The 10,545-nt window shown below is 37.9% G+C and overlaps 1 protein-coding gene across 3 annotated transcripts in view; it reads right to left on the bottom strand.

The window, feature by feature from the left end:
• Nucleotides 1–2,380: 2,380 nt before the first annotated feature.
• Nucleotides 2,381–10,545, bottom strand: part of SHOC2 (SHOC2 leucine rich repeat scaffold protein) — a 66,924-nt gene continuing 58,759 nt past the window's right edge. For all 3 annotated transcript variants that reach the window (XM_021526004.3, XM_021526005.3, XM_021526006.3), the window contains one exon: nt 2,381–10,123. In XM_021526004.3, the coding sequence (XP_021381679.1) occupies nt 9,915–10,123 (209 nt within the window). In that variant the 3' untranslated portion in view covers nt 2,381–9,914. The remainder of the gene's footprint in view (nt 10,124–10,545) is intronic.

The following is a 10,545-nucleotide window of genomic DNA, read 5'->3' as shown; positions in this document are numbered from 1 at the left end:
GGCTGAGTGAAGCACTGTATCTCCACTTGCACTTTTTCAACTCAGATTTTCCTTTTCTCTGGAAGCATCCTAGGTACCAAGGGAAATTCCTGCCATACAAAATTCAAGAGCAAAATAATCCATGTCATTCCCTGAAGTGTAGCAGAAAACCAAACACATGTCAGTAAGTTTTAATCTCTGCTGCTGCAAACTTTTTTTTTCCTTGAGAAGTCATTTTCAACCCTGAACAGTACAGTGGCAGATTCTTCTGCCAAAACTTTGTCTTTGCACTCTGAGGGAAGGGAAAAGGAGCAATCTCTGCTACTTCATGTATATTCTGCTGTTCAGCTTATCAGAGCCAGTGAAACATGAAGGCAGGAGGAGCGAGAGGGCAAAGCAATCCATGAGAAACACTGGAACTCCCCAGACAGCGAGCACTGAACCCACCCTGAACTCCTTTCCACTTGTTGAGGCCAAGCCATTTGCTGGGCAGCAACCACAAAGTGGAAATTGCCATAGAGCATGCAAGTACTTCCAGAGGCATAGTACCAGTGTCCTCAGACACACACAGGAAAAAAGCACAACTGAAATCTCAGCACCCCTTCATTCTAGCTAGGCTAAAACTATTCCCCAAATCTTCAGAAAAGCAGCTCACTGCTAATGCAACTGGCTTTAATTGACAGCACCTCAAAACCATTTTGTTGAGGAGCCCTTCTGATTCACCCCAGTCACCAGGCTCACATCCTTCCTAGGAGGGTTCCCTGTGTCCCTAAGCACTGAGACACCTTGACAGGCCAGCAAAGTCCTCTGGAGCTGAAGTCACTGATGATCACCACTGATTCCTCACTACAATCCAATTTCAGTTTTCCTTAAGCAGAGCAAAAGAAAAATAGTAAAAAGCAATTGTGGCAACTTTAACAAGTATCTTTTTTAAATGTGTATTTTTTAACGTTTCTGGGGAATTACATGTCTGTATGAAATGAGAATGTCATTTTATTATTAATACTTCACTAACAATTTAACTGTGGAAGCATGTGGGTTTTTCTAAAGCAGAAGTGATGAATATTATTAAGCATTACACATATTTCAGAACTCTTCATTGGACTGTTAAGCATTTTGTGTCACTTCAAAAATTAAACCACCCATCCTCATTCCTAAATGGTTTGGAAGACAGATTGGCCACAGAATTGCTATTTAATCAAAATTCATTCCTTTCTGAATCTTGACATGTACCCCAAGCCAAATCTTTTATCTGGTAAGTACTCAGACATCAATCCCCTTACAGGGACTCTGAGACACAATGGAAAAACCTGGCTGTGTCCAAGGAGCCAACAGAGAAGCTGTACAGCAATGCACAGCTGTGTCGTGTGCAGCTGCTCCATCTTTTTTATTTTCCTCTCCCAGCCATCTGTTCCCAAATCCTGTTTTTCTCTTGGTGCTTCCATTCTGCAATAGAACTGGAGAAAAGGGGCTCATAACCAATACAAAGCAAGTTCAGAAAAACTGGCTACACCAACAGGTACATGGGGCAGAAGTCACTGGTCCTAAATCATCTTTTTGCTCTCCCTGCCTTTCTCCACTTACTTCAGCACAGTGTGGAAGGCATGGGGGTGGGATACCTGGCTACTGGCCAAAGAGTGAAATACAAAGGAAGAGAGTTGGCAGGTAAGAGCTCAAGTGGAGAGGCTGAGATCACAGCTGATAGGAGTTGAAGAGCTTATAGGGGAAAAAGAAGCAATGCTAAAGAAACCCCTCCTTCTCATGGGGGATTCTACTACTTCAAGATACAGTTCTGTTTTAAAGCGATATCAACCCTCCCCAGCTTTCAAAAGCTTCTTCTTCAAAAGATGCTTTTTTTTTTCTTTCAAAAGAAAAAGCAGTGGCCTGGCCTCAGGACCATCCATCTGGTGAAGCCACAGACCCAAGAATCTTGGCTGTGCTCTCCTGCCTGCCTGGCTGTGCCTGGAGCTGCAGCCTGGGCTACCAATAGCATCAATCAGGAGAGGCTGGCAGGGCACCACCCACTCTCAACTTGGGTCTGTTTGTTTTTAGGGAATTGCCTCCAGAGCTTTGCAGCCTTTCCAGGCAAACCTCTGACTCCCCGGTGTTGCTGGGACTCTCTCCTGGTCCCCCACATCAGAACCGCATGGCACTGTCTGATGCGGATTTTTGGGAGGCTGGAAATGCCTGGCAGGCCTAAAAAGAAGTGTTTGGCTTGGAGATTATTAAAAAGCCTGAAATCAGAGCTGCCTCGCTGACCAGAAGCTCCATACCTAGTTAAATTTCTTGCCCACTGCTGCTCTGGCAAGGATAGATAATTCTAAGTTAGTTAAAACTTCCCACTCAGTTAACATTACTTAGCAAGGACCAAGAGAGATTAAAGGCTTCCAAAAACCTTGGGTCATGCAGAGAGAAGAGTTTTACTGCACTGTCTTTACCATGGCTGTTTTCAAACATCTTAAGATTTTCAACAAGAAAATGTATTTCCATTAAAACTGACCACATGAAGTTTGGAAATCACTTCAGGCAGTACAGCTGTAATCATGCAGGACAAAATGCAAAGCAGCTACTACTAGGCCAAGCAAAGCCAAGCACCAAACTACAGCAAATTAAGGATTTATTACAAGTCTTAACAAAAAATACTAATACTAATAGAAAGGAAAAAAGAGGGTGCTGTGGAAAGAGCTTTTAAAAGTGAACATTTGTCTGCAATTTCACAGATAGCATCTTACTTGGAGGCAGTGGGGTAGATTGATCTCTAAAGACTCTTAAAAGGTTTTGTAGCAGAAAAAAATAGTTGCAAGGCACATAGATCATTAACTGTGCAGCCCAGGCTGCCAGCTGCTCACTCAGAAACTCCAGATGGCTCCTCCTCTAAAACATCATCATTTGATCTTGGTAATCAAGTTATCTCCCACTCTTACAATGTGAAGTGAGGCAAGGGTTGAACGAAGAGATGATGTATTTTATTTGACTGAGATGGATTGTGAAAACAAAACAAATTTGCTTTCAAGGCACTCAGCCTGTTCTAGTTGTATCAAAGCTAACCATCTCCAGCCCTCTAATGCCTTTTTCTACCCTGGCCATCACCAAGAGTTCACAGCACCAGCTATGCTCTACAGAGCTGCCCAGTGTTCAGATTTTACACAGTATTTGTACACTATACAACATACAGTGAATGTCTAAAATGCTCAACTCCCACCACGGGAGAGCAGGACCTGTCACTGGAGAGCAGTGCTGGAACACTGGGTATCCTGAAGCATTTGGTTTGGATTAATGACACAGACATGTCATCAGTTTGTCTCACCAGAGACACACAAGACACCATCTGCATATTGCTGAGGCCTTTTGTACAGCCTTAAGGACACGGGGTGGCAAAAACAAGACACATTCTTCACTTTTCACTCAATTAGAGCCAAATAGCCTGGTTCTTGAGGCCAGGCTCACCTAGGGGTGCTCACTTCAACCATCTGAACAAAAAGCAGTCACCAGAACCAGAAAGTTCCACTCAGTCCAGGTGGCTGCCAAGCTCTGGCTGACAACAATTGTTGGCAGGATGCTCCCTGTCATGGAAGGGTCAGGGAAGATTCCTTTTCTTCTCTCTATGTGAATTTCTTCTGTAGCTTTCTACAAAGACTTCAAGTAAGAAAATAAAACCCAACCAGTGCAGTCTCAAATTTATCTTTCAAAAAAAAAAAGTAATACCAGAAATTTCCCAGTATTTTCAGAAAATGTTGGGCTTTAACAGTTTAAAAAGATCAGCTGAAATATTCAAAAGTCACATCTTCCAAAACAATGAACTCTTACTAGCATGGAGAGAGTATTTTAAATCCTGGCATTATTTAAATCAGCACACCATGAAAAAATTCGTATTAATTCTGATTTTTACACCTAGTTGCAAGAGATGATGGAAGACAGTTATAGCTAATCAGAGGAAACAATTAATTACAGCAGAAGGTGGCCTGCATCTGAAGTATAAATCCCAATCGGATCCTTGCCTAGTAGGATTATTATCACCAGAGCTTAGTACTATATCAGCCACTCAACTTTAATTTTCATAACAGAACTGTACTTTTATTTCACAAAGGAGAAGTACACAAAGAACAAAAGAGGTTGCTAAAGGCCACGAACTAGGAAAAAGACTCAGAGCTGGGACTAGAAAACCACTGAGAAAGGCAGCAGCAATTATCAGAGAATAGAAGAGATTTAGTTTGAAAAGAAGCTAAAAAACTTCAACTCCATGACTTGGAGAAAAAGTGCTGCCACTTATGAAAATAAACTGTCTTGGTTTGTCTTTGGTAACCTAAGACATAAACCCAAAGCCTTCAAGAGTGGTAAAAACCAGATGAACAGGAAAAAAAACCCTGTTCATAAATTTCCAGATCTACAAGACCTAGGAGTTACCAAATGAAATAAGGTGGTGTGTTCGAAACAAACAAAACGAAGTACTTTTTCACCCTGTACATAATTATATTATAGAATTATTAGAGACAGGATGTTGCAGAGGCCAGAAATACACAGAGATGTAACATTAAAAAAAAAAAAAAAAAAAGAAAATAAAAAGGAAAAAGAGTTTCTTCAGTGAATTTGCTTCATCTATCAAGGCTACTAAATGCAGTGATGCAGATGCTGTTTCCTTTCTGCAAGCCCTTCAACCAGTGGTTGGTGAGGTCAGGATCAGTACAGCAGAGGAGCTGCACACCCTGCTCTGCACAGCCCTGTCAGACAGGGGGATGGCAGGTGGTCCAGCATCATAGCACAGGGCTGCCACGCTGGTGAGGAGACTGGTTAACTTACAGTTGGTTACAGAAACTGACTTACCTCAAAGACCAAAATTTAGGAATTTTGATCAGACCCTCTACTGATTTTAATCAGCAGGGACCTGATGAAATGACAGAAGCATTCATTACTGCAATAGTGACTGCTGCACACTATAAGAACTGGTTCCAGCCTTTTAAAGCAAGCAGCTACAGTCCTCGTCCTCTTTCCTCATGTCCAAACTCCTGAGGGCTTTCTATTCTGACTTCCAAAGACACTGGCTTTTTGTCTGTTTGTTTGTAGGGCATGATGTAAGCATATCTTTCTTGAAGTAGTCTGTGCAATGAGCTTGACAGAGCTGGAAGATAACAGTTTAATCAGTGCCATGGCAGCTTGGCAATACTGTCTTCTATTAAACCTGAAGATTAAATGCCAGTGTCTTTTAGGCATCACAATTCTATAACTACTTTAATTTTGTTGCTGCTGAAATGCATTTTGCAGTAAAACCCAAGATTTATTTTCCCCATCACAGAGAAAGCTGTAGGATTTTTTTACTATTAAAACATAATAAAATGAATATAACATTTTTTACCAATATTCGCTGTACAGAAGGACTCCAGTCTTCTAAAGAAGACTGACTAAAGAAGTTACTATCATCCAACTTTTGAAGTTTCCTGTAATTGCTCTACATGAAAATCTGTATTTTGAGATCTTCTGAAGACTGCTAAGTATAAAATGAGAACACAGTTCTTAATAATTTGAGGTGCTGCAAAAGTAGACTTACATCCAGGTTAATGTCAGACTCTAAATACTAGAAAACTTTGAAAAGACCCAGTGGCAGCTTATTAACAAATATACTATTTATAATGAATGCATTGATACAGAATGACTCTTATAAAAAAGCAAGGCAATCTTTTATATAGACATAACAACATTACAATAATTCAGATTAAAAGACATTTTTGTAGACTGTTTACACTCTCACTTAGCTTTTAACCACAAAATTAGTGTGGCCTGATATTTTTCCACAGCAAAGGTCCTGTGCAGTCCTGGTTAAGATCTAAATAAGAATAATAATAAACATATTTTTTTAAGTATTTGCTAATGTGAAAACAAACCCATTCGTAGATCCTATCATTTGTTTGTAATCGTCCTTACTGTGCCTTGAAGTTTGTGTTGTGCAAATTACCACCAACTGCACATTTCTAATTAGAAGATGTTTTGGCATTTCTTTTGATACAGCTGAGGTCTGACACTGGCAGGAAAATTCTTCGTTGCATCCAGATATGAAAAGTCTCCTGATATGGATTTATGCTGATTTAGAAGTTTAATTTATTTTTGGGTTTAAAAAAAAAAGGGGGGAGAGAAAAAAAAACTCTCAAAGCTTTCTAATTGTTAAATAAAAGAGATTTTTCAATCTCCAAGGATTGAAGATGACACGTGAATTCCAGGTGACACAATGGGTTTAAGCACTAACCAGAGAGACAATCCAAGTACCAACTGTCTAAATCATGAGCAAACACAACCTTCAAGATGTCTAAATATGCATGTTCCTAAAAATACTAAATCAAAGAGAGGCACTGAAATGAATATTCTACAATCCAAACGTTTCTAAAAAGGGTGCATGAAGGTCAAAACGAAAAGTCCCAATTATATAACTCTGTGACCCAGCTTAACAAGCAGCATTTCCACTGCACTTATAGCAGACAATTTTGGTAACAAATTTGAATATGGGACAGTGAGAGATACAACTTTTAAAACCTTATGCTAAAAAACTTCTGCAAAGAATTATCAAATTCTTATTTAGCAAATTAAAATGCAATATGCAATGAACATGAGTCACAACAGCAACTGTTCCTTCTTTTCGTGGTTTAGCAAATCTCTGATGTGCTTTATACCTTTCCAGACTTCCATAATACACATAGTCTATAATAATTTAGCTTGTTAAATCAAGGCATGATTCAAGATAGTGTCTATGGGGCATAAGTATATATGCACACAGGCACAGACACATATAAAATTGATATTTTGGCTATGGAAAAGTAATCAAGGTCATGATTTTCCCTCAAAGTAAAAACTGCCATATTTTTCAATTTAATTTTTTGTTCTAAATTTTCCTCTGCATAGCAAAGAGAATAAACATTTAATACAAGTATCTGGGAATTACTTGTTTCTCACTCTTATTTTCAAAAATGCTGTAACTAATTTATTTCTCCACACTGTCTATGCTTTCATACATGTATAGATACACAAATACATTTTTGTATTTATGTATACATACAGTTGTCAGAATGAAGTTCTTTCCATTCATACTTTAACTGATATGGACATATAAAATTCTTAAACATGTGTAAGCCAGTATGTTTGTTCAACTGAATGTCACCAGGCAATAAAACCACCTAGAAAATACACCAGTTAACAATGCAGCATCCTGGGAAATGCAAAAGTCTGTTATTTCAGGAGGTATGACTATTTTGAATTATCAAAATGGCTGGATTTATATGGATCTATGTATAGATCTCGATATAAATCCATGTGTTGTACTTAAATGGATTTATATGCATGTATTTTCAATCTGTGCCAGATATTTAAAGCTTTAAACTTTTCAGATTCTTCTGACTTGATTTCTCCTGCACAAGAACTTCTCTCACACTGCCCTTATTCAAATCTCCCTTGAGACACTGAAAAAATAAGCATTCACCTCAAAGTGTATAAAATTAAACTCCTAAAACAGGGCTTAGGATTATCTGGCATTGCAACAACCATACTAGCACAAAGATAGTTAAAAAAAATATCCTGTTTTTAATATAGCAATGAATTAAAACATAGCTTTATTTATTCCTATACTGAAAAGAATAGCTTGTTTTTAAGTGAGTGTAACGAGCACTGTTTTGGTAGCCAACTTCTCCACAGGAATTTATGTGAGAGGGTCAGCTCCAATCATACAGTCATTAACCATGTACCTTAACAAGGTGAATAATCAACATATTTACAAACTAAACAAATTCAATCCCTTGGACTCTTATAAAAACGGGATTGAGGAGCAGATGGGGAATGAGACCAAGACGTTTGGAAACACAAGGGGTCGCCACTTTTGCTTTAAGGAACCATATTAATCAAACCAGTTTCCCCCCTAGTGACCTGGGGGCACAAACACAGACTTTGCAGTATATTCAGAACTTCAATTACAATCTTGATACTACGCATTTCAGCATCTTCATATTTTAACACCTTAGTGCTAAGAAAGATTAACTCAGGCAGAACTGTAAGCAACTAGCCTTTTATAAACTAAAGTCTAAACTACAGTAGATGTAAAAAAAAAAAAAAAAAGGGAAGGGGAGCAAAAGACAGAGTGTGTGAGAAAGAACAGAACATTACTTAGTAAAATCCAGTGACATCTACAATAGTTTTACAGCATGTTTAAGCCCTCTAAGGTTTTATATCTCCACCTGCCTTCCATTTAAAACTTTCTCCTTGTTAATGAAAAGACATAGAACAAAATAAAATGCAAGTAGATTAAGGAAATATGTCTAAATAAGCACGCTTGAAAGCCAGAAATAATATTCCCAAACTTCTGCACGTGAAACAGATTTCCCATGGCATCCATTGATTTGATTCTGTGCAAAAGTACAGCCCTGTAAGTCACACTACCCCAGCAACAATTCCAGTGAGTATAAACAGAACAGTTCTTGGGCAACCATGGAACGTGACTGCCTCGATTTCTTACCCTCCTGAAAAAGGACAATTGGCCCTGCAAGTGTAGCAATAGTGTAAATCTCTCTGAAGCATCTTCTGCCTTCTGAACAGCCAAGAAATTCATTATAAAACTGAATGTCCACTACTTACAGTGTTTCTCTTGAGCTACCAACATCTCTGCACAAATGAAAAAGGTGCCTCTTTTTTAACAGATTGGTTTAATACTGAAACAGATAGGATGAAGTTAAAAAAGAATAATCAAGATACTGAACTGAATATTTTGAAGCAAGTGCCCCAGCTGTGGGGAAAAGTGCATTTAGTTCAGCAGCAAAACAGCACAGTGTGAAGATATTGTGCTTGGACACAGAAGTTCCATAATGGAAGGAGGTACAAGGCAAGTCAAGATATAAAACCATAGTACATTGTTAACCAACCTTAAAACTTACATATATTGCAGTGTTTAAAAGTAAGACACATTCATTTTATTGTACAAGGTCTATAAGGAATCCTTAAAATTGCCTGTTGTAGTTTATGACTCGACATTGTAATAAAAATGTACATATATATTATTTCCTTGTCACTTAACTGTACTGTTAGACCTCATGGACTTGTTACTTCACACAATGAAAACCGCTCTTCACTGAGGATACTCCACATTTTTACCAATCTGAAAAGGTTTACTTGTGCTAGAAAAGACCAACTGCAAAAGGCTCAGTTCAGATATGTTATGCCTGCAACTGATAACTCAGGGAAGCAAGACTTAAAGGAATTCAAGCTTTTTTTTTTTTCTTTTCTTTTTGTTTTGACTGCATCCTTTTCACCTGCCAGTTGTTCTGATGAGTATGTTTTTAGTATACAAACTGGTTGATAAAAATTCATCAGCAGAGGCATATAAACTCTAGATATGATTGATTAAAACAGAGCAAATCAGAATAAAACAAAAATCCAGTGATTTACTCTGACTGTAAACAATATAAAAACACCATTTGCTTCAAATCTCAAAATAAGTTAAAAGAAAATACCAACCTCAGGGGACATGACCCTTTCAGGTTTTGACACAAAAAAAAAAAAAAAGGCGGGAGTGGGGGAGGAAAACAGGAAAGTTCATTATATAAAGATTATACATTTCTCTTAACTGAAAATAAATCTAAGCAAAACTGGTTTTGTCCCTTAAAGTCATTGGCAATTGTTTTAAATGAACTGGCATTTTCAGATTATTCAGACAGCTTCCATCAAGTTCAGCAAAGAAAACTTAGACAAGCATTTTTACAGAATTTAAAAAAAAATCTAAATGGCTATGATTCCTCTATTAGCAGAAACACATAATGCAGTCTTAGATTTGCCTTTTTATATTATTTATATATTTATATATATATAATATAATATAAACCACATATATTATATTATATATACATATACAGACAATTACAACATTAATGCAGTTTGTATTTTGTACAGTGTATTGGACAAGTCAATGAGCATCAGACCATGGCACGATATGGTCCCTGCATTTTTAGGAACTGAATGATGAAGGAGGGTCCTCCTGCAACAATCTGAGGTGGAAGGTGGCTGAGCGGGCAGTTCTCAATACTCATTATTGACAGTTTGCTGCAAAGAGCCAGCTCAAAGGGAAGGCTGTGCAGATTGGGGTTGTCATTCAAATACAGTTCTTCCAGATTCTCCAGTGTACCTGGTTAAAATCAAATAGTAAGTATTAGTAGTATCTTTTTGATTCATGCAGTTTATAGCTTTTAGACAGAGGCTCTGAGTCCACTCTTTCCTATACAGAACCTTCAGTCAGTGAGACTCCTGTTCTCAAGCACGGCAAGTTCTGTTCTCCAGTACCCAAGCAAGAACCAATTTGCTTTAATTTCCTTGTAAAAATATCCATTGGGGCATCTCCTTTAGATAATAAATGAACTGCAAATATAGAGAATAAGAGAACTGAAAGGGAATTCACCATAGCCATTCACAAGCTATGCAAGTGCAGGCAACATGGAACAGCTATCTAGTCAAAAGGACGTAGGAAATAATTATACCATACAGGATCTATTCCCTCTTCAAAAATATCTATGTCATTCCTTTTATGTAATTAGAAGCCATATATTAAAG

Source organism: Lonchura striata, chromosome 7, assembly GCF_046129695.1.
Source record: "Lonchura striata isolate bLonStr1 chromosome 7, bLonStr1.mat, whole genome shotgun sequence".
Classification (NCBI taxonomy): domain Eukaryota; kingdom Metazoa; phylum Chordata; class Aves; order Passeriformes; family Estrildidae; genus Lonchura; species Lonchura striata.
Note: the sequence above shows the minus strand (reverse complement) of the source record. Positions and strands in the feature narration are given on the sequence as shown.